The 24,499-nt window shown below is 44.2% G+C and overlaps 1 protein-coding gene across 1 annotated transcript in view; it reads right to left on the bottom strand.

Annotated features, from left to right (window-relative positions):
- The window catches only part of LOC121270724 (phospholipid scramblase 1-like), a 48,526-nt gene that overhangs the window by 4,556 nt on the left and 19,471 nt on the right, over positions 1–24,499 (bottom strand). Inside the window, exons 4-6 of the mRNA XM_041176107.1 lie at positions 23,393–23,613; positions 13,109–13,270; positions 5,133–5,294 (exon numbers count right to left, since the gene is read on the bottom strand). Of these exons, the coding sequence (XP_041032041.1) occupies positions 5,133–5,294; positions 13,109–13,270; positions 23,393–23,613 (545 nt within the window). The remainder of the gene's footprint in view (positions 1–5,132; positions 5,295–13,108; positions 13,271–23,392; positions 23,614–24,499) is intronic.

The following is a 24,499-nucleotide window of genomic DNA, read 5'->3' as shown; positions in this document are numbered from 1 at the left end:
GAGGATTTTCCATTGCGGAGGCTAAGGCTGGGATTTTCCGTGCCCGCTGGCGTTGGGCATTTTCAGCAGCGTGAGTGGACAATATGGCGCGATCGGTTTCACGGCGGCTTGAAACCAGTTCGCAACCGCCCGCTCAGCCCGCTGATGGCAGGCTGCATTTCCTGCCTTTGGACGTCGGGAACCTCATTGTAATACATCAGCATATCATTAATAGGCCAGCCCGCCAGACTCGTCCCCCCCGTCCCGCTGGGACCTCCGTCCACGTCGGCGGGAAAGCACACCGATGTGTTTCACAACCGCATATAAACGGCGTGCACTTGGTGGGCTGCACTTTGAGGGGAAGTCGGAGGTGAGTACAGAGCAATGGTGTGCAGTGCTCACCAGGATTGCCTGTTGCACTTCAAGATTGAGGAGCGTTGGGGGGCTGGTCAGGGGCACCCCTGCAGCTGAGGTGACTTGTTGGGGGAGGAAGGGCAGCCCTGCCATTGAATATAGTGCACAAGCATTCGGTGTGGGATAGGGTGGGTGAAGGAAGCAGCCACGCAGTAGGGCACCCTTGTATAAAATGACTATTCCTCTGCAGCTGAGACAGTTCAGGCACAGCCGCATTGATATGATTGGAGTTGGGCTTCTAGCTTATCTGCCCACTCAAGCAATGCAGAGGCATCAAAGTGCCACCAAGTGTTCCAGAGCTTTTCACCTCTCGGACACACAATGCAAGGTTATGAGCATTTTAGTGGATTGCAGAACAGTTGGACGACTGCACACGTTGTACAATCTCCTTCCTAAAGATGGCTATAGAGCAGTCAGTGGTGGAGGCGCTCACAGACCCTTGCAATGTCATCATCCCGGTTTGGACCAGTCTCCCCCATGGTTCAAGCTTGGTGAGGGCCTTAATTTCAGGCATTCCTCCACTGGTCTGTGACCTCTCCCTCTTGTGTGCCAGCTTGTCCTGCATGAATACAAATCAAGAGAATGTAAACAGGATGCCTGCTGGATCAGATGATAAGTATGCCTGGCCTGTGTCGGTGGTGAGTGGTGCCATGGGCAGGATGGGGACAATGATGGTGAGTGTGAGAGAGTAAATGGTGATGACGCTTGAACTAGCAGTGAGTGAGGGTCCTGTGGATATGTGATGGACTTGTGAGTGTGTGAGTTGAGAGTGAGGAGAAGAGTGACTTACTCTAGTGGAACGGAGGAGATCATTCATCTTCTTGTGGCACTGGGTCCTCTTTTGAAGGGCATTGGCACTGACCACCACTGCCACTGACCACCGCTACCACCGTCTTCCCAAGACTGGTTGGTGACGCCAGTGCCCAGCCTGCGGGGGCAGGGGACATAGTGGTAGGACTCCACGAATCCAAAAGTTGTTCCAGTGACGCGTCACTAAACCTGGGGGCTGCAGCCTTCTTGCCTTTCATGGACATCTTCCCTGCAGCAGTCGTGGGCTGAAAGCACTGAGATGTGGTTCCTGCGGCAGCCCTTCAAATATGGCGCCCGGCATGATGAAGTGGTGAGGTGATGGCATGGCAGGCGAATGAGAGCCCGTCTGCCATGGAGATGGCGGGCTTCCTAGGAATGCATAAATAATGTGGCGTGTTTGCGATGATACGGCGTGAAAACCAGCCATCGCGGCCGGCAGGTAAAACGTCGTTATACTGGTGACGGAAGCGAAAGTTGGAGTGACTTCCACCGGAGAAGGGGGCCGGTTGAACAGACAAGATCCCGTGCTGCTCAGCTCATTAATTACGGCAGCCCTGAGAAGCGTGTTGAATCTCACGATGAGGTGAGCAGGAAATGGCCTATCCAGCCATTATCTCGGTGGCTCCCACATCTGAGTGCCATATCTGAATGGTACTCAGGCATCCATTCACTCTTCCACTCTGCTCTTTGACTACCCTCCCCCCGCACCCCCCGCCACACCCAGTCTGACCGCTCCCCTGTGCCCAGCCTTGGTGCAGTGTGTGTGACAGGAGGCCAATATCTCTCAGTGACAGTATGAAAGGAAGGCAAAAGCAGCGTCCACTGACCCGAAAGTCCAAGAAGAAATCTACCTTGCCAGGCGCATGCCTCTCGTATACAGTCGCGAAACAGAATGTTCCAAATTCCCACTAAATTTGGAGGGGGACAAGATTCCAGTGTATTGGCTTTTAATGACCACTCATGAGATGCAGATGGGGTTCCTAACATAGATCAGTGGGACCATAAGACCATAAGACATAGGAGCAGAAATTAGGCTATTCGGCCCATCGAGTCTGCTCTGCCATTCAATCATGGCTGATAAGTTTCTCAACCCCATTCTCTCGCCTTCTCCCAGTAACCTTTGATCCCCTTACCAATCAAGAACCTATCTATCTCGCTCTTAAATATACTCAATGACCTGGCCTCCACAGCCTCCTGTGGCAATGAATTCCATAGATTCAGCACTCTCTGGCTAAAGAAGTTTCTCCTCATCTCTGTTCTAAAAGATCTTCCCTTTACTCTGAGGCTGTGCCCTCAGGTCCTAGTCTCTCCTACTAAGGGGAGCATCTTCCCCACATCCACCCTATCCAGGACGCTTGACCTGCCTTTAACTCGCTATGAAAGCCAGGAGAGCAAGATTCCAAACTAATTTCCCAACTTGGGGAAACTGATTTTTGGCCTCCCGCTAAATCTTGCTCCCCAGCCCGCCACGATTCCCACTGCTTATGCGGGCGGAAAATTCCGCCCATGAGTCACTCCAGACAGTGAGTGGTAGAAGGCTATTCGACCATGGGGGAAGACCTTCCATTTGGGTCAGGACTCCAGGGTCAGGCGGTGATCCCGACCTTGCCCCGTGTGGGGGCCAGCACCTGAAATTAATTTTGCCTGAACTGGAAAATTCCAGTTAGCCTCTGATAATTGGCCTTTCTTGTTCTTTAAATTGCGTGAACAAGCCACCTGCTGTCTGCAGGCATACTGCTCTGCACCTGAACCAGTCTCCAGCAAAATGGTTCGGGGGGGTGGTGGTAGGATGGTGCTGGCAAACCCAGTACACTGGTCAGCGGTGTGAAATTATGTGTCCACCCGTTTCCATTCCCATCCCCATACTGGGGCAAAAATCCTGCCCAGCGTATCCCAGTTGAGCTTGATTCTATCCTCCCTCACCCTGTTCTCAGTAAGGACCACTGGAAACTGTTCGTAAGCAGGAGATTCTAACTGGCACTTGCTTCTTTCCCCTAACCCTGGGATGTGAAGGTCATATGGAGGTATTACCGTTAACGATAATTCTTAGGAATTGATTTTTTAAAAATGTTGAAACTGATGCTTTCTCTTTAACCTTAATTGTGTAATGGAAATCGCTTCTCCGATGGTTATCCTTTATTTAATGTTCTTTATTCTTTCACGATATGTGGGCATCACTGGCAAAGCCAGCATTTGTTTCTCATTCCTAATTGCCCTTGAACTGACCATTTCAGAGGGCAGTTAAGAGTCAATCACATTGCCGTGTGTCAGGAGTCACATGGAGGCCAGACCAGGTAAAGACAACAGATTTCCTTTCACAGAATCACACAGAATCGCAGAGTGCAGAGGAGGCCCTTCGGCCCATCGAGTCTGCACCGACACATGAAAAACACCTGACCTACCTACCAAATCTCCTAAAGGATAATGGTGAATTGGATGGCTTTTTGACGACAATAATTTCATAGCCACCATTACTAAGACAAAAAACAAAAAACTGCGGATGCTGGAAATCCAAAACAAAAACTGAATTACCTGGAAAAACTCAGCAGGTCTGGCAGCATCGACTCTTTTCTTCTCCGCCGATGCTGCCAGACCTGCTGAGTTTTTCCAGGTATTACTAAGACTAGCTTTATATTCCAGATTTATTCATTGAAATTTAATTCCACCAGCTACCATGGTGGGCCTTGAACCCATGTCCCTGGAGCATTAGCCTATACCTCTGGATTATGAATCCAGTTACACCAACATCCCCCTCTAATATACAAGAAGAAAGTTAAATATTTTCCTAGCCTGATCACCAAAGATGGGACCCTGTTTTTATCCCAAGTTGGGAATGGGCAGGTAGGGGCGGAAGCAGGTGGTAAACTATCAACGTCTTCTCTTGCCATGAGGTTGACCTGGAGGGAAAGTCAAAATGGCAGCCCCATGGTTAAAATAGCAACCCAGGCCACAATTATACCCTTGAAGTTTGACCTTTTCATGAGGCACCTCTATGGCTCCTGTCAGGTGTGCTTTCCACCAACTCAGATTGGATTAAAACAGGTGGCTATGATACACCAGTGGGTAAGTTCCCTGAGCAATTTTAACTGCCTGACACCCTAGTGACAACCAAAGCAGGCACTGTTAAAATCTCCCCTAGAGAAATTCATGACAGAATGCTATTCACCCTTTCTTGTCAATGTTGTATCCAGGTCTCTCTCAGGTGCTGCTTAATTGTATCCACTTTTTGCTTCTTTCTCCCCAGGCTAACCCCATTCTCTTGCTTCCTCCTGAAAGGCTTTTGTATTCTCCTTCTTCAAGTAATATTCCTGTACCTTTCTTTAATGCTGCAGTCAATTTAACAATGATCGCCACTTGTGGTAAAGCATTCCACATTCTGATTTTGCATGACAAAGATTCCTTTAACTTCTTTTATTTAGCCACTGCTTATTTCCAGTTCGTAGTTTTGTATGTGGGAGGTCTTGTGGCATAGTGGCAGTGTTCCCTATTTCTGGGCTAGAAGCTCTGGATTCACATCCCACTTCAGGACTTGATGGCCACAGAAGGTGTGTTTGTAATGTAGCCAAACAGATTGACTATCAGCCTGTGAATCCTTCCAATGTAGCAGGTGGTAAGCGTGGGAGGGTTTCCTGGTTACCACACTGCAGAGGGCAACGACAAACCACTGCACTGCTTTGCCAAGCATAATCATGGACTGTGTTGACAAAAACCCCTAAAGGCATACCTGGAGGAGGAGTCCTGTATGTACCAATGGAAGTAACCCTTCAATTTCTAAAATAATATTTTGAACACTTTTACTAAATTTTCTCTCAATTTTCTTAATTTGAGAAGATACTAGTGACTCATCTTTCTTTGTACTTCAGACCGTCTCAGCTCTGTTAACAAGCTGATAAGTCAGCCACATGTTTCACTAAAATCTTTGTACTTACAATTAAAAAGCAGGCGCCCATCAGGGTGGCTTTAATCCTGACATCCAACGTCATTGGAAAGTTGACCTCAAAGTTATCTACATCTGTGAGAACTTCAGTAAATAATCCACTCCAGTTCTTTGCAATATTTCCAATTGTTTTAGACGCATCAAGGTTTTTAATCTGTAATGAAATAGTAAAAATTGTAACCATGCAAGACCTCCATCAATGGTATTCGATGTTACTTCAGGGCAGGATTTTCGGGTGGACGCGATGGGAGAGCCTGGGAACGGCAGGGAAATAGTCCGCGATCTGTCCCCAACCCAACCACGATTTCATGCCGGTTGGTCAATTAACGGTCCAGCCAGCGTGAAACCTGTGCTGAAAGGCTCAGCGCTGCCGGGGTGGGGGCAGGAGGATAGCGAGCGCTGAAGTCTGTGCATGCGCGGCAGAGCACACAGTGAAAACGCCCTGAAGGCAGAGAGCTGCCTCAGGGAGATGAAGAATCTTATAGTCAATAATAAAGATTTGAAAAATCCAGCAGAAATGTCCCCACGCAGGACTCACTCACCTGGACATATACATAATGGGCAGAAATCCGCCCCCCCCACACCTCCCCCCCCCACCACCACCACCCCCCCCCACCACCCCCGTCAGGAAGGGGTGGGCACAAACCCGATCGGCGCCCCCAATCGGGGCTGCGCTGCCATTTTACGTGGGCGGGCCAATTAAGGCCCACCCATCGTAACGCTTGCCTGGAAGCGCTGATCACTCCCTGTGTGGGATGAGGTGGGGGGTGGGTTGGTGGGGGGGGTGGAATTCCCAGAGTCAGGGCCTGCGTTCTTTCAGGTACGCGTGCAAAAGAGAGCAGAGATCTCCCCGAGGCACGGAGGTGCCTCAGGAAGATTTGTTTTAAGTTTTAAACATCCAAATAAAGAAATTTGAAACTTTTAAAACTTTAGACAGTGTCACATGAGCTGGGACATGTCAATGAATTTTTAAAAAATATTTTATTGAATTTTGAAAGTCTTCATGAAACCTCATCCCGCCCGTGGATGAGGTTCCTTGAAAAACACAAAGGCCGCCTGGGCTCTTCGCCTGCCCCCCCGCCAACTTTTAAGGCTGGATGGCCAGCTCATTTAATTATTGCAGTTAGTTTTTGACAGGCCTCAACAGGCCTTTGACAGTTCAGCGGGTACACAGCCGACTCAGCTGCACGCCTGCCGAACTGAAAATCCAAATGACGCGCGGTGACATCAGGACACCCGCCCGATGTCACCGTGCATCATTTTACGTGTCAGCGAGCGGGCCCCGCCCCCGCTCACCAATCCAAAAATTCTACCCAGTAAAAATGATATCCAAACATTTTTTAAAATTAATACCGGAAGCCTCATCCCGCCTGTGGATGTGGTTTCCTCAAAAATCCAAAGGCTGCCTGACTGGTTCACCCGCCCGCCAACCGTAAGGTCGGACGAGCAGCAAAAAAATCTCTCTTAATTAATACTTTAATGGCCTTAATAGGCCTCTTAATTGTCGACGAGTGCACTGCTGACTCTCGCGTGACTGAAATATTGCACGTGCACGTTGACATCAGGACTCTTGCCCGACATCATTGCGTGTTATTTTACACCTGGTCAGGTCGGGCGTGCGACCGCTCGCAGGCTGTAAAATTCTACCCCAGGTTGAAAAGAAGGAACTCGTATTTATATAGCACCTTTTATGTCTTCAGGATGTCCCAAAATGCTTCAAGGCCAACTAAATACTCCTGAAGTATAATCACTGTTGTAATGTCTGTAATTGCAGAAGGCAGCCTGCACATAGCTAGGTCCCATAAAGAGTAGTTAGATAATTGCCCAGTTCATTTGATTGAGGGAAACGAGCTTGTGGCTTTGTGGTAACATTGCACTGCTGAGTCTGAAGGTATAGAATCCAAGCTCCACTCCTGACAGCCCTGGTGAGGAGAGACTGGAATATGCTAAGTAATGTGTTTATATCCAGAGGGGTATTCATGCCCAGATAATGTCCAGTGCCTCAGTCGTTTACCCATCCTTTAACTAGAAGGTACAGTGTTTAAGCTCTACCCTAGACAGCCTCACTGAGTCACTGGAGGTAGAAGGCTGAATTTCGGGTTGATGTCCAGTGGAGGACACTTGTACCCCATAGGAGAAGCTGCTCCTTCCTCTCTCCCACCCTTCACCATGGATGGTGGCAGCTTTTTACCCTTTGTTGCACCCACCTAGTAGAAGATACCACGATGATAAAATCCATGAGGAAAGCAACATGAAACCATCTCAACTCCTCTCCCTTGGTAAGTGAGTCAAGAACCTCATGACCTTAGTTAGGACGTGCCTGAGTGCAGGGCTATTTAAGGTAATTGTCAAAAGAAAACCTGAGGTGAGATGAAGAGAAATGTTGTTGCATAGTGAATTGTCTGAAATGCAATTCCTGAGGGACTGATGAACGCATGTTTGGTGGCAACTTTCAAAAAAGAATGAGATAAATATTTGAAAAGGAAATATTTTTAGGGCTATGGGAAAGAGCAGGAGTGTGGGACCCATATAGCTGTTTCAAAAAACTGACAATAGGCCCAATTACCTCCTTCTGTGCTGCACGATTCAATTCAATGGTTTGGGTTTTACAGTTGCAATGATGACAAAATTATCAGCATTCACCACCATTACACTGTGAACCTGACAGCAAATTCTACACTGCACCTACACAGCACAGTTATACATAGGAACCCAGAAGTTGTTGTCAATGATTCCCTGCACCTCACAGATTGGCACTTTGAAGATCTTCTGAAATCACTTGAACTGACATGAACTCCCACTTTTATACAATTAGACTCACTATAAAAAGCCTAAAAAAATTACGTCTTGTTGGATGAAGGTTTTTAACAGCATAACGAGTTCATAAGTATTTTTGATCAATCTCTCTGCTCCTGAAACAGTAATTTTCTATTTGTGGAATATCAAATTTCAACAATTTGATAAAAACAATTTCCATAGACTTTGTAAATAATAATAAAAAAAAACTTTTTGAAGCTGTTGGTGATATTTCAGCTTCAAGCTTAATCCCATGTGTATGTCCCAATCTTTATTTTGCTGACCATAAAACGATTTGACAGCGCAAAATAATCAGGACTTTTTACTTGCTTGTTGTCTGTCCGAAAGAATTCTTCATTATGATTAGCTGCTTAGCTTGTTTGATGATGCATTACTTTTGCTGGATGCCAGCTAACCCCTTGAGCTGAGGTCAGAATGAAAGTAACATTGGGAAAGGTGCAATCCACACCACAGAGATTGCTAAATCTTTGTGGGCATATTTCTTCAAGGTCAGATGTGAGCATTGTTCAGCGCTGATGACAAAATCTGGGTACATATACCAATGACAGCACAGCAGATGATGGAATCTATCTTTGTGATGTTAGCAAGTGTTTTTCAGGTCACTGAAGAACTCTCCTGCTCTTCCTTGTGTAATACCATTGGATCTTTAATGTCTACCCGAGAGAGCAGACAGGACCTCTGTTCAACATCTCATCCAAAAGTCAAAACCTCCAACAGTGCAGCATTGAGTACTTCAGTATAATGCCAGGAGTATATGTTTCAGTCTCTGGGGTAAAGCTAGAATGCAAGTCATTTAAGCTCGAAAATGAGAGCTGATGAGAATAACTATTCAACGTTCTTGAAAGGAAGGTGTGTCAGGATTAAAACATACCATGTTTCCCCATTTTGCAGCCAGTAACAATAATGAGCAATTTAGCTGCAGCAACATAGCATAGCAACTCACCATTTGCTCTGAATCCAACCACCCCGCCACCCCCCCACCCCCCACCAGGCTTTGATTATCTCAAGGCATTATGTTGGACCCCTCACTCTATTTCACAGGGATGTCAGAAGAAATTTAAAGTAATTTAAGCCTAGAAATTATCAGTGGAGCTATTAGCCCAAAATAACAACAGAAAGTGCTGGGAAAACTCAGCAGGTCTGGCAGCATCTGTGGAGAGAGAAACAGAGTTAACATTTCGAGTCCAATATACAATATCCAATATTGAGTCCCTGACAATCCTTGAGTAAAAACAGAAAATGCTGGAAATACTCAACAGGGCAGGTGGCATCTGTAGAGATTAACAGGGTTAATGTTTCAGGTCAAAAACAGAATTACCTGGAAAAACTCAGCAGGTCTGGCAGCATCGGCGGAGAAGAAAAGAGTTGACGTTTCGAGTCCTCATGACCCTTCGACAGAACTCTCTCCACCCCTAATGTTTCAGGTAGCTGACCTTTCTGTTTTTATTCCAGAATTCCAGTATTTGCAGTACTTTGCTCCTGACATTCCTTTATTTGCATTTTAATGTAAGCCACATCCGTTCAGGTGGGTTTATCACTCATTTAAACAATAGACAGAAGAGTGTTTTACATTAAACATGGTCAACAATAATTTCTAAGTTCTACAACCTTAATTTCTTAATTGTTTTGCTTGTGGCTCATTGAATGGATAGATACTGATCGCATTTCCTGTTCTAGAGGGAGAGTCATATGACCATGAATCATCATTTGGATATTTGATAATGCATGACTTGAGAAACATAAAGGCTGTGTTGCAATGACACCTGAAGTGGTTTTATGTTACAACATATCCAGTTGGGTAAGAGGGGCTTGCCAATATGGAATACAGCAATTCGTAAACTAAACCTTTACAGAAACTAAAGATTTTACTTAGCATGAGTCAAAGGGAGTGACTACTGTAATAGCTATGTAATGCCTGCAGCACAATCTATTGCAAAACCGGACACAGATTCTTCTGTCAAGTCATGAAGCATCTCTTTTTAGAAGACATTGCCCTTGAGGATTGAGAGCAGTCATTTGGGGTTATGTTGATCTTCAGTGATATCTTAAGACAAGAGGCACCAAACCAGCAGACTGTTTTATACCTTAATTAATACTCTTGTCCATCACCATCAATGATTTACCTCTCTAATTATTAAAACAGATAAAATGGTGGTAGCGCATGTGGGTCCTATTCAAGCTGAGGTAGACTTGGGACCTACTTCCTTGCGCTCCCACTGAGAGTGGAAATAAGGCAATGGCAAACCACCACTGACAAAAATGGCCAAGAAAAATGGCTCAGGGTGAAGCATCAGCAGATAATGAGCCAAGGACCTGGCTTTGGACAGAGTACACATGGAATGGAATGTAATCTATGTGAATAATATGTTAATAGAATGAGTGGGCATGGTTGAAACTTCAAATATGTTAGTTTGTAGCCACTTCCAGCTAATTTGGGAACCCGGATGTGGCTAACTGCATTGCTGATTGGCAAATAAAAGATGAGTAATAGATGCACTTTGTGCAGGTGATCTCAATACTCATATTTGCATGGTGTATTCATGTACGCCTACCTGGGCTGTATGAGCCTGTGTAAAGTGTTTGCTACTAAAATTAATGCATGTTACTAGAACAGTCTGGACAACACTGGCTTGAAGGAGGAAAGGTGTGCAGACTTTAGTTTTAATGACTTGATGCAGAGGGTGGTGAATGTGCAGAATAGACTATCCAGGGAGGCAGATATTGTGGAAAAATTGAAAAGACAATTGGATGGATATTATAGGAGTGTCTGATTGTGAAATATGCGTTCTTGAAGACAGACAGATGGATTAGTGGTCCTGAACTTTCCTATATTCGTAAAGGATTTAAAAAAAACATTTTATAGCTGTTCCTCTTTCTATTTGTTTCTGGCCGAGAGGGTGATTGGAAACGCTGTTTCTAGGTTCCCAACGATGGTGAGCAGCTAGCAGGGGCTGTAGAAGAGAAGCCCTGGAGTTACTCTTGATATTTTTCTTCCTTTCTTTCGCATGCATGTAATACCAGGACTGAAATCAAAAGGTCAGTCTGAATCACTACTTTGAAACTAAATTGCGATGGTATGACAAGGATGCAGAGGTTTAAAGGAAATTTAAGTCTGACGTCAGGCTATTTTGATTGACAACCCCGTTAAAGTGGAATTATTTAAGAAACTTGAATTATTAATATTTGTGATGGCCGGGGAGGGCAGTGGTGCATTCCTCAATGGATACATCAAGAGATGCCAAATCACCTTTCTCATCTGTATTTTACCTTATAATCTTCGGTGTATGGTGACTCACAGGTATCAACACTTCATCTACTCCTCTGGTATGTTCAAGTTGCAATCTGCCACAACGTCACATTCTCTCAACACCTCCACAATTGCCAGCTTTGGCTCAGTTGATAGCACTTGTGCCTCTGCATCCGGACTTTTGGGTTCAAAGGCTACTCCAGAGATTGCAGCATGAAAGCTAGTTAATGCAGTACAGAGAGAGCGCTGCATTCCTCTCAAGTTTTCCTGGTCCTTGAACTTGTACTTAGAGGTAAAGGATACACCACACGTTCCATATAAACCAGTGTTCTGGCTAACATGTATCTCCCAATGAAATTGGGTTGGTGATTTTAACCCTATCCGCTCAGCAGAAACTGGGCAGGTGGGCATCGGAAGCTGGAGGGTTGCAATTTACACCTGTTCTCTTAAGCAGGCAGTGAGGGCACCTGCCCAAGAATAGCAGGGCTCATTATATTCTGCTTCTGTTGGATCATGATCCTGCCACATAGCTGCTATCTCCAGGGGGTCCTTTCAGTCACCAACTTTGTACTTAAAAATGGTGGGAAGCTGTGACATTATTTAAAGTGCTGGTCGTTCCAATTGCTTGTTTTCTGGCCTATTATCTCATTTCTCTTTGTGGGATCTTGCAGTATGCAGATTACCTGCACTGCTTCCTGATATTACAACAATGATTACAGTGCAAAACTATTTTACTGGCTGTAAAGTGCTTTTGGGCATTCTCCAACCCAAAAAAATTCAAGGGCAGGATTTTGACCTCGGTGTGCAGGTGCATGCCTGACCCCACTTGAACGTGAAATAGCACGCGAGGGTATCGGGCGAGTGTCCTGGCGTCATCGCCCAATCGCACGTTATTTTGGTCGGCGGGCAAGCGCGAGAGTTGGCAGCGCATCCGCCGGCAATTAAGAGGCTTTACTAAGGCCATTAAAGTAGCAATTGACGGTGATTTTTCGCTGTCCGTCCAACGTTACAGTTGGCCGGTGGGCGAATCAGCCAGACGGTCTTTGCATTTTTGAGGAAACCTCATCCAAGGCGGATGAAGTTTCCGTGACTGATAAAAAGAAAGATTTAAATGTCTTGAAGAAAATTTAACGTCCGTATGTTGAGGTGTCTCATTCCGATGCGCAGACATTTCCCCCCGATTTTAAATTCTGCTTCTATTGATTTTAAATTCGTCAGCTCGCTGAGGCAGCTGTCTGCCTTCAGGGAGCTTTCCTTCCCGCACTCCCCCGCGCTGACTTCAGCGCTCGCCCTTCTCCTGCCCCCACCTCGGCTGCGCTGAGCCTTTCAGTGTACCTTTCAAAAGGCCAGTTAATTGGCCAGCCAGCGTGAAATCGCGGTCAGTGGTCCATGGCCCGGCCGTTCCCGGGCACCACCGGTTGCGGCCACCCGCCAACTCGAAAATTCTGCGCCAAGTGTTTTCTTTCTTTTGATGTTTGTAATTGACAAATAGCATTATTAGAATAAGGTGCAAAATTTGACATCTCTCTTAAAGGTTCAAAAGACACCAACACCTAATAACTAAATGCAATGGGTTCATTCCTGCCATCCACCTGGAGAAGACTCATCTATCATCTGGAGGAATGACTAATAAGGCAGTTAGTGCATCTTTTAAGAGAATTATGATTCTAGGAGCCTTCTATTTTACTGACCCAAAGCTTTAATTGCAGCTCCGAAGAAGAGTCATATTGGACCCGAAATGGCTGTTTCTCTCTCTACAGATGCTGCCAGACCTGCTGAGTTTTTCCAGCATATTCTGTCTTTATTTCAGATCTCCCAGCATCTGCGGTATTTTGCTTTTACTTTATTTGTACCAGTTGGACCAATGTAAATAACATACTCCGGGCATCTCATTAAGGGCATACCTTAAAGTTAGTTGCACGGCCACAGCTAGAAAGGCAGAATGGACCACGGATCTTCAAAACAGCGTCTTCGCTTTCATCTTGAATAACAAAGTTCGGCAAGCATGGATGCCATTTTTGGACAATGTATCCTACAGGCTCACCGGGTGGTGCTTGCACTTCCAACTGTGAATGAAAGATTAGAGTAAAGAAAATAAAACAAAGTTATGCAAACAGTAGGATATTAGGACTGGATTTACTATTTCATGGGTGAGTAAGTAATTTCCAGCTCAAAATAGTGCAGAAAAGATTCACGAGAATGGTTTCAAGGATGGGGAACTTCGGTTATGAAGACAGATTGGAGAAGTTAGGATTCTTTTCCTTACAGAAGAAAAGGCTGAGAGGAGATTTGATAGAGGTATTCAAAACCATGAAGAGTCTAGACAGCGTAGATAGGGAGAAACTGTTTTCATTGGTGAAAGGATCGAGAATGAGAGGGCACAGATTTAAAGTCATTAGTAAAAGAAGCAAAAGTGATATGAGGAGAAACTTTTTCACACAGCGAATGGTTAGCATCTAGAACGTACTGCCCGAGAGTGTAACAGAGGTAGGTTCAACTGAAGCATTCAAAAGGGAATTAGACTTTTACCCGAAAGGAAGAATGTGCAGGGTTACCAGGAGAAGGTGGGGGTTGGGTTGGGGCGAGGGGTTGGGGGCGGGGGGTGGGGGGTGTGCGGGTGCGGGGGAGATTGTGGTGGTGGGTGGCACTAAGTGAGTTGCTCCTTTGGAGAGCCGGTGTGGACACGATGGACCAATTGGCCTCCCGGTGCACCATAACGATTCTGTGATTCTGTGAAAACTCCATCACTGAGACTCTATCACAACTGGACATTCACATACCTCTTTGCAAAATAATAATTCTGTTGACAGGAACATAAGTGCTATTCATTTTATGATGTTGAGATTCACAAACACAAGTAGGTTATTATTAGTTTACTGTTCAATTCCTGTTTACATATTTCTGAATAGTGCCGATACTAATCCCTGTCAAATAGGCTTCAGACTTCACCAGCACTATGTAAATTATTCATGTGTAGAATGATGTGAATAATTGTTTACACTGTTTGTGAAAAGATGAAATAATATGTCACAAGGAACAGGTTCAATGAGATCAGAACCATGAGATTAATGCAGTCTCATTGTCATTCTTCACCATGTCAACGGTCCAGAAATTCCAGGGTTCATGCTCCATCATCAGGTGTGCAGTGGATTGGGTTTTCCGTTTACAAGATGTTGACCCTGTCCTAAAATGCAACAATGGAGTCAATATAAATATATAGGATGAGCAGTCCATGCTTATGCTGGTGTACTGGAGGCACCCATCCAAAAAATCAGATGGATGAGAAACAAGCCATTGAAGATTGAACAATGGAAGTTATTATTCCCACATGGACTAAATGGGCAAAATATGGAAGGTAAGTCACTGACAACTGCACTATTCCTAGCCTTTGGCCCTCCATTCACCAGGCTAGTTCTGCTGCCGTCAATTTTCTTAACCATTCCCTCAACATCAATTTTGATGCCCCCTTAACCCCAAAAAATCTTTACTGTCTCCCATCTCAATCATCTCCCTTGGAAGACCCCCATCTCTCATAAGGTCCAAGGGTGCACAGACTTGAATGTATCTGGTACAAAGTTTTTGTGGTATTTGGGACATCAAATTTTGCATACAATTAAAAAGGAAATAAACCTCATCAATAGCTTCACATTGACATCTGGGACTGTATAACAGCAATTTTTTTTAATTGAACTGAATATATTCCAGTTAGACCTTGTGAGCTTAAAGGGGAAGATTAGCTCAACTAGAGACTTGCGTAGGCAGTAGAATTATATGTTACATGTCACATGGTAAATTGTCCTTGTGAAACACCCTCTCAATTACAATGCTAAAGGGTATCTACTAGTGTTTATTATTGTAGCTTTCAATATTGAACACTATTTGTCACTAATGTGCTTAAATGGCTTAGAGTAATATCAATATCATCATATTATTCCCTTTTCCAATACAATTTTGTTTTATCAACAAACTTAGACATTCTTAACCCTAAACTTTGCACCACTGCTGGATAGAATTCATCGGGTCAGTCCACAAACTGCCCACAATTTTGGGACAGAATCCAGATCCAATGGCTTAACAACCACCAAGCTTTCTTCAACTCCCACCCCTCCTATGTCCTCCTAACACAGGGCAGCTCCGGGGGTTGTCATGCCCAGTAGAGACCTGTCCTATTCATAACTTTTAAAACACACACTGTTATTGGTTTGGAATCTTCCAGAACTAACTTTTCTTTCAAATTGGACACTGATGGGCTGCAAAAGATGGCCGTTGTGGGCTCATCTGACTCCTGGCCCGTGGATTCCAAAAAAAACTACCAAAATGTCTCGAATGGACAAAAGGACATTCCAGACTAAAGAGGTGAAAATAGCGATATCTTGAAACCAAGACAATGATTGTCTAAAACCCCAGGGTGGATGTCTGCAAACACAAAGGCCAAGGTTGTGGCTAATTAACTTAAACATCATAACTTACTTGGAAGAGAGCTGTGAAGGACCACATGGAAAGATAGCAATTTTAGTCACCCTTAAAAAAATGCTTTAAATGCAGTCTGCAAAACTACTCAGAACAACTGCAGAAACAGCAGCAGCAGAAAAGGCAACAACATATATGCCTTGAGACCTGGAGACAAACAACACTGTGAGGTATCCAAGCCTTTTCCTTTACAACTCCACCAATACAGAAAACTGACCTCCTGGGTATACATGTAACCATTTTTAAGACCTAAAAATCCATCTCTTTGAGGGGCTCCTTCAACAGTTCCGAGATATGACTCCTGGTGTTTCATCCACCTAGACTATGCTTCAGGAGTGAAATTTTTTCTTCATCGGGTCATTCTTTCTTTAAAGATGAGCCAAACATATGAATTATAAATTATTCTATTTTTTATATAACTTGCAAAATTGCACTATTGTCTCTAACTATATTTTCCGTGTGTGTGTGTGTGTGTGTGTGTATGTGTGTGAGATGTAGCCTTAGGTTTTCGGTGTGAATGTATAAATGAATAATTCTTTTTATCTAAACCCATGAAAACTTGCTGCTGGTTATTCAAATTGACCACCACCTAGGCATTAAGAAACACATGTCTTCCTCTTCCTCTTAAACACACAATAAGGGAAGGGAACCCAGGTTTCAGTTCTTTCTCATTCCTGCCCATACCTGGATGTTCCCAGCTTATCACTGGAATTCCATGTAGTGAGCCTTTGGTAGCCTCAATGAGACCTACGCCATTTGAAAGTTGATGTAAATTTCATGCCAGGATTTGGGAATGCCCCATTAAGAAAAGTGAACAGGAAATCATTGTTGGCAGACCAATTGGTCTTCAATAGTTGGTTCACCTGCCTACCTGATTGAAGATGCTTTTAAAATATCTCTTCCTTTTTCAGGCCATTGTTGCTTTAGAACCATAGAACAAAGAAAAGTTACAGCACAGAAGGAGACCATTCTGTCCATCTTGTCCATGCCAGCCTGAGGACACCCAGGTGCCCTTTCTAATCCCACCTTCCTGCACCTGGCCCATAGCCCTGCAACTTACAGCACTTTAGATATAGATCCAGGTACTTTTTAAAAGAGTTTAAAGTTTCTGCCTTTACTACCAACTTGGTCAGCGAATTCCAGACACCCACTACCCTCTGCATAAAAAAGTTCTTCCTCGTGTTCTCCCAAAGTTCTCCCCCTACACCTTCTGCCATTTATCTTGAATCTATGTCCCCTGGTTCTAGAATTCTCCATCAAGAGAAACAATTTTATCCTGTCCACTCTATCTATTCCCCTCATAATTTTGTACACCTCAATTAAGTTACCTCTCAGCCTTTTTTGTTCTAAGGAAAATAACCCCAACCTATCCAATCTCTCCTCATAGCTACTCTTTTCTAACCCTGGCAACATTCTTGCAAACCTTCTCTGCACTGTCTCCAGAGCTATTACGTCCTTCCTGTAATATGGTGACCAGAACTGCACACAATACTCCAGTTGTGGCCTTACCAGTATTTTATACGTTTCCAACATTATATCCTTACTTTTATATTCTATACCTCTGTCAATGAAGGAGAGAATTCCATATGCCTTCTTTACAACCTTGTCTACTTGAACTGCTACCTTCAGGGACCTGTGTACTTGTACGCCAGATCTCTCACTTCATCTAACCCTATTAGTGTATTCCCATTTATTTTGTAATCCTTGTAACTGTTTGACCTCCCTAAATGTATGACGTCACAATTCTCTATGTTAAAATGCATCTGCCACTTTACTGCCCACTCCACCAACCCACCTATATTGTTTTGGAGATTATGGCTATCCTCCACATTATCCACTACTCGGCCAAACTTTGTGTCATCTGCAAATTTCCCAATCGTGCCCCCCATGTTCATGTCCAAATCATTAATATATAACACAAACAGCATGGGTCCTAACACAGAGCCCTGTGGAACACCATTTGAGCCAGATTTCCATTCGCAAGGGCATCCATCGACCATTACCCTCTGTTTCCTGTTACAAAGCCAACCTTTTATCCAGCTTCCACATTACTCTGTATCCCATGGGCTTTTACTTTCCTGACCAATTTGCCATGTGGGACCTTGTCAAATGCCTTGCTAAAATCCATGTACACAACATCCACTGCTCTACCTTCATCAACCCTTCTTGTCACTTCCTCAAAGAATTCAATCAAATTTGTGAGGCAAGACCTTCCTTTAACAAATCCATGCTGACCATCGCTGACTAGTCCATGCCTTTCCACATGACAGTTAATCCTATCTCTCAGGATTGATTCTACTAATTTGCTCACCATCAATGTAAGACTAACTGGCCTATAATTGTTTGGCATTTCCTTTGATCCCTTTTTAAACAATGGAACTACGTTTGCATTTCTCCAGTCCTCCGGTACCTCTCCTGTATCTAGTGAAGATTGGAAAATCATCCACAGAGCATCTGCTATCTCCTCCCTGACTTCCTTCAGCAGCCTTGGAAACAATCCATCTGGCCCTGGTGACTTATCAACTTTCAACGTTTTCAACCTTTCGATTCTGTCAGAGTGGCACTTGTCACATGGAGTTCCACTGGCACAATGGGATGGGCATTAGTGATGCACCCATATAAGTGTGGATATGACCACATCCTCACAATTATGACCACAGGTAGCTGGATGTTGTGCTCCCCCAACAATTCTGTGGGAAAAGCATGAACCTGAGAATTTTGGCCTTCTATTTTAAACACATCGGTCAAGGTCATCAAAGTCACAAGTAGACATTGTGAACATCAGAGTCACAAAACCAGTATCTTGTGATCTACACTTGTCACAGTTATGCAATTGAAATAACTATCATGGAGCATGACCTTTGCTTTTCTATTATTTAGCCTATTATTTAAATCCTTAAAAATTAAACATTCCACACAACATCTCTACAGTAGCATGACTCTAGACTATTAACTATGAAATTCCTACCTATAAATCTCAAAGGGAGAAAAGTACTTTCATAACCCTTTTTGTTTACTTCAGTACAGAACAAGACACAAGGCATATGTATAACTTTTATCACATTGCAAGAATGTGCAATAGTGGTGTAATGGTAATGTAACTGGGCTAATAATCCAACAGCCCTGGTAAATGCTTTGAAGAACATCAGTTCATATGGCAGCTACTGTCAGTAATGGTGATCGTGAAGTTATCATTGATTGTCATAAAAACCAATCCAGTTCATGAATACCCTTTTAAGGAGGGAAATATGCCATCCTTTCCATATCTGGCCTACATATGACTCCAGACCCATAGCAATATAGGGTTGACTCTTGACTTCCCTCTGAAATGGCATAGCCAGTTCAAGGGCAATTAGGGATGGACAGCAAATGCTGCCCTTGCCTTTGAGGCCCAACTCCTATGAAAAAATTTAAAAAACAGTGATAAACTTTGGGCAAGATTAGATCACCACAGTTTCACAGATGCAGGGCATCCTGAAGGGGGAGGGTGATAAGGCAGAGGTCATGGTACATGTTGGTACCAATGACATAGGTAGAAAGAAGGATAAGGTCTTGCATCAAGAATTCAGGGAGTTAGGCAGTGGACTAAAAAGCAAGACCTCTCGGGTTATAATCTCTGGATTACTCTCAGTGTCACATGCTAGCGAGCTCAGAAATAGGAGAATAGTGCAGATGAATTCGTGGTTTAAGACTTGGTACGGGAGGGAGAGTTTTAGACTCCTGGATCACAGGGACTGTTTCTGGGGAAGGTGGGACCTGTACAAGCGGGATGGTCTATATCTGAACCAGAGCGGGACTAACATCCTTGCAGGTGGGTTTGTTAGTGCTGTTGGGAAGAATTTAAACTAATTTGGCAGGGGGAGGGGACACAATGTTAGCAGAATAGGGATGCAGCATAATACAGTAAAACAATCAAGTCAGAGGGCGTACATCTGAATTAAGTTTCAAAGGAGTAAGGCAAGGCTGGATGGCCTCTACTTTAATGCCAGGAGTATTACAAATAAAACGGATCAGTTAAGGGTGAGGATTGACATGTGGAATTGTGATATAGTAGCCATCACTGAGACATGGTTGAGGGAGGGGCAGGATTGGCAGCTCAATATTCCGGGATATAGAATCTTCAGGCGAAACAGGGGAGGGGGTAAAAGAAGAGGTGGCATTGCATTATTAGTTCAGGAGTCAGTTACTGCAGGAAAGAGAGATGATATCTTGGAGGGGGCATCAAATGAAGCTTTGTGGGTAGAGTTTAGGAATAAAAAAGGGGCAGCCACATTGTTAGGTGTTTATTATAGACCCCCAGATAGTCAGCGGGCAATTGAGGAGCAAATATGTGCATGATTTGTGGAGCTGTGTAAGAACAATAACAATAGGGTAATTATATTAGGTGATTTCAACTTTCCCAAAATTAATTGGGATAGACATAGTGTTAAGGGCTTGGATGGAATGGATTTCTTGAAATGTGTACAGGAGAACCTTTTAGGTCAATATGTAGAGGGTCCAACAAGAGACGGCAGAGTGCTGGACCTAATTCTGGGGAATGAAGCCAGACAAGTGGCTGAGATGGTGGTGGGGGAGCATTTTAGTGGTAGTGACTACAGTATGGTACAGTTTAAGTTTGTTATGGACAAATAAATAGACAAGTTGCAAAAAAATGTTTTGGATTGGAGGAGAGTGGATTTTAGTAAAATAAGGCAGGATCTGCCCAAGGTAGACTGGGAACAACTACTTGTGGGTCAATCTAGAGGAGCAGTGGGGGGTGTTCAAAAAGGAAATGGGGCGGGTACAGGCTCAACATGTTCCCTCTAAGGTGATAGGAAGGAATAGCAAGCCCAGAGAACTATGGATGACCAGAGATATTCAGGTTACGATGAGAAGGAAAAGAGAAGCCTTTAGCAGGTACAAGGGAAGCAAGTCAGTGGGGGCATTAGTGGAGTACAGACCGTGCAGGGTGGAGCTTAAGAAAGCAATTAGGTGATCAAAGAGGGGATATGAGAAAGCTCTGGCTGGTAAAAGTAGGGAAAATCCTAATATATTCTATAAGTATATCAATGGGAAGAGGATAACCAGGGAAAGAGTAGGGCCCATAAAGGACCAAGGTGGCAATGTATGGGTGGAGCCAGATGACATCGCTGGAGCGTTGAATGAATACTTCACATCCTTCTTAACCCAAGAGAATGAGGATGAAGGTGTCGAAATCGGTGAGAGAGACTGCGAGGTTCTTGAGCAAATTGATATAGGGAGTGACAAGGTATTGGAGGTGTTGGCAGGCTTAAAAGTGGACAAATCTCCAGGTCCGGATGATTTATGTCCCAGGCTGCTGAGGGAGGCAAGGGAGGAGATCACAGGGGATCTGATCTGAATTTTTAATTTCTCTCTGGTCAGAGGGGAGGTGCCAGAGGACTGGAGAACAGCTAATGTGGTTCCGCTATTTAAGAAAGGTTGCAGAGATAAACCAGGGAACTACAGGCCAGTGAGTCTCACATCAGTGGTAGGGAAACAATTGGAGAAAATTCTGAAGGAGAGAATCTATCTCCACTTGGAGAGGCAAGTGGATCTCAGCCACTTGTCTGGATTCATTCCCCAGAATTAGGTCCAGCACTCCGCCATCTCTTGTTGGACCCTCTACATATTGACCTAAAAGGTTCTCCTGTACACATTTCAAGAAATCCATTCCATCCAAGCCCTTAACACTATGTCTATCCCAATTAATTTTGGGAAAGTTGAAATCACCTAATATAATTACCCTATTGTTATTGTTCTTACACAGCTCCACAAATCATGCACATATTTGCTCCTCAATTGCCCGCTGACTATCTGGGGATCTTTAATAAACACCTAACAATGTGGCTGCCCCTTTTTTATTCCTAAACTCTACGCACAAAGCTTCATTCGATCAGGGATAGTCAGCATGGCTTTGTTAGAGGGAGGTCGTGCCTAACAAGTTTGATTGAATTTTTTGAGGAGGTGACTAGGTGTGTAGATGAGGGTAGTGCAGTTGATGTAGTTTATATGGATTTCAGCAAAGCCTTTGACAAGGTTCCACATGGGAGACTTATAAAGAAGGCAAATGCACATGGGATATAGAGTAATTTGATCAGGTGGATTCAAAATTGGCTTAGTTGTGGGAGACAGAGGATGAAGACAGAAGGATGCTTTAGTAACTGGAAGCCAGTGTCCAGTGGGGTACCACAGGGATCTGTGCTGGGTCCCCTACTTTTTGTCATTTATATAAACGACATAGGTGACTATGTGGGGGGTAGGATTAGTAAGTTTGCGGATGACACAAAGATTGGCTGGGTGGTTAACAGTGAGGTTGAGTGTCTTGGGTTACAGAAAAATATAGACGGGATGGTCAAATGGGCAGATAAGTGGCAGAGGGAATTCACCCCTGAAAAGTTGAGGTGATACATTTTGGAAGGAGTAATTGGACAAGGAAGTATTCAATGAACAGCATGGCACTAGGAAGTTCTGAGGAACAAAGGGACCTTGGCGTGTGTGTTCATAGATCTTTTAAGGCGGAGAGGCCAGTTTGTGGGGTGGTGAAAAAAAACATATGGGACACTTGCCTTTATCAATCAAGGCATAGATTACAAAAGTAGGGAGGTCATATTGGAGTTGTATGGAACCTTGGTGAGGCCACAGCTGGAGTACTGTGTGCAGTTCTGGTCGCCACATTATAGGAAGTATGTGATTGCACTGGAGGGAATGCAGAGAAGATTCACCAGAATGTTGCCTGGGATGAAACATTGAAGTTATGAAGAGAGGTTGGATAGACTTGGGTTGTTTTCTTTGGAGCAGAGAAGACTGAGGGGCGACCTGATCGAGGTGTACAAGATAATGAAGGGCATAGACAGGGTGGATAGGGAGCAGCTGTTCCCCTTAGTTGAAAGGTCAGTCACGAGGGGACACAAGGTCAAGGTGAGGGGCAAGAGGTTTAGGGGGGATGTGAGGAAAAAAGTTTTTACCCAGAGGGTGGTGACAGTCTGGAATGCGCTGCCTGGGAGGGTGGTGGAGGTGGGCTGCCTCACATTCTTTAAAAAATACCTGGATGAGCACTTGGCACGTCATAACATTCAAGGCTATGGGCCAAGTGCTGGTAAATGGGATTAGGTAGGTAGGTCAGGTGTCTCTCATGTGTCGGTGCAGATTCAATGGGCCAAAGGGCCTCTTCTGCACTCTGTGATTCTGTGATTTTCTTTGGAGCAGAGGAGATTGAGGGGGGGCATGATTGAGGTGTATAAAGTTATGAGGGGCATATATAGGGTAGACAGGAAGGAATTTTTTCCCTTGGTGGAGGGATTAATAACCAGGGGGCATAGAATTAGGGTAAGGGGCAGGAGGTTTGGAGGGGATGTGAGGAAGAATCTTTTCACCCAGAGGGTGGTGGGAATCTGGAACTCACTACCTAAAAGGGTGGTAGAGGCAGAAACCCTCATAACATTTAGGAAGTATTTGGATGTGCACTTGTGATGCCATGGCGTACAAGGCTATGGCCCTTGTGCTGGAAAATGGGATTAGAATAGTTAGGTAGTTGTTTGACTGGTGCAGCCTCAATGGGCCGAAGGGCCTTTTTCTGTGCTGTAGACCCCTATGACTCTATGACTCTCTAATGGCACGTTGATTAACTCAGGCCAGACACACGTTAAAGCGTAATTTTATATGGATTAGGAAGGAACAAAAATAGATTAATAACCATTCTCGTTTTAATCATCACTAACCTTTTGCAAACAGCACGGACACCAGCAGCTGCCACACCGCACAGACCGCCTCATGCGTATTACCTCAGTCCCCATATTGTCCACGATATTAATTTTGAAAGACCGCTTTGCCCCACAGAATATTTTGCAGCAGAGGTTAGACTTTTCAGTGGCAAAGTAGATCTGTTGGCCAATCTTGTTCTTAATTTCATATTTGTTGTTGGTCTCAAATCCAAACAGGGCTGAAAAGAAATTCACAGTAGTTGCTAACAGCAATTTGCCGCTAAGGCAACATGCCACTGGAATATTGTAGCAGAAATCGTGGTTTTTTTTGGAATCCTTCCAAGAGTTCAGAGGCCTTTATGTCATCAGGGCCACATTCATAAAGGATGAAGGAAGGCTAACAAATCTATAGTCCATTTATTTTATGGGGGATTGAAAACAGAAACTTGTTCACTTCTCGTTTTAATCATCACCAACATTTTGCAAACAGCACAGACACCAGCAGCTGCCACACCGCACAGACAGTGGTGGGTAAGGTTATTTGGGGCATTCAGGAAGCAACTGCAGGAACAAGTGCTCAAATAGCAAACAAATGCAAAAAAAAAATGATCTGTTTCCCCATTTTTCCTCATTTCCTGAAAGTGGTAACTCATGCAGATTTCCAGTATTTTTATTCATTGCCTATTTGTGGGCCTAAGAATTGAGGGGCATCACAGCTGAGCCTGAATTCACCCTCCCCTCACATGGTCACATGCAAGTTTTCCACACGGACCCTTGGCTGGTTTTATTCCATTTATGTTTTTGGTCATCAGGTTCACTTAGTCCAGTGAACGTAGCTGCGCCCTTGATATTAATACATTAGTTGTTGCTTGAAACAATACAGGCAGAGAGACTGATTAACTGAACAAAAACTGGTAATTTATTGGAACTAAGAATAGAGCACTAACACCGTGTGTGCTTCTTCAGTCAACTAACTACATTCTCTTAAAGGTGCATAGCACTCCACTTTACCACATCCCTCCCCCTTTACTTGAAAGTACAATTGACAAGCATCACAACATCCCAATTATTTACATGAATAACTATTTACAAGTCAAGTCTCTCAGGAGGCTTCCTCAGACTTGT

Source organism: Carcharodon carcharias, chromosome 2 (assembly GCF_017639515.1).
Source record: "Carcharodon carcharias isolate sCarCar2 chromosome 2, sCarCar2.pri, whole genome shotgun sequence".
Lineage (NCBI taxonomy): Eukaryota > Metazoa > Chordata > Chondrichthyes > Lamniformes > Lamnidae > Carcharodon > Carcharodon carcharias.
This window is presented reverse-complemented; position numbering and strand designations above follow the sequence as displayed.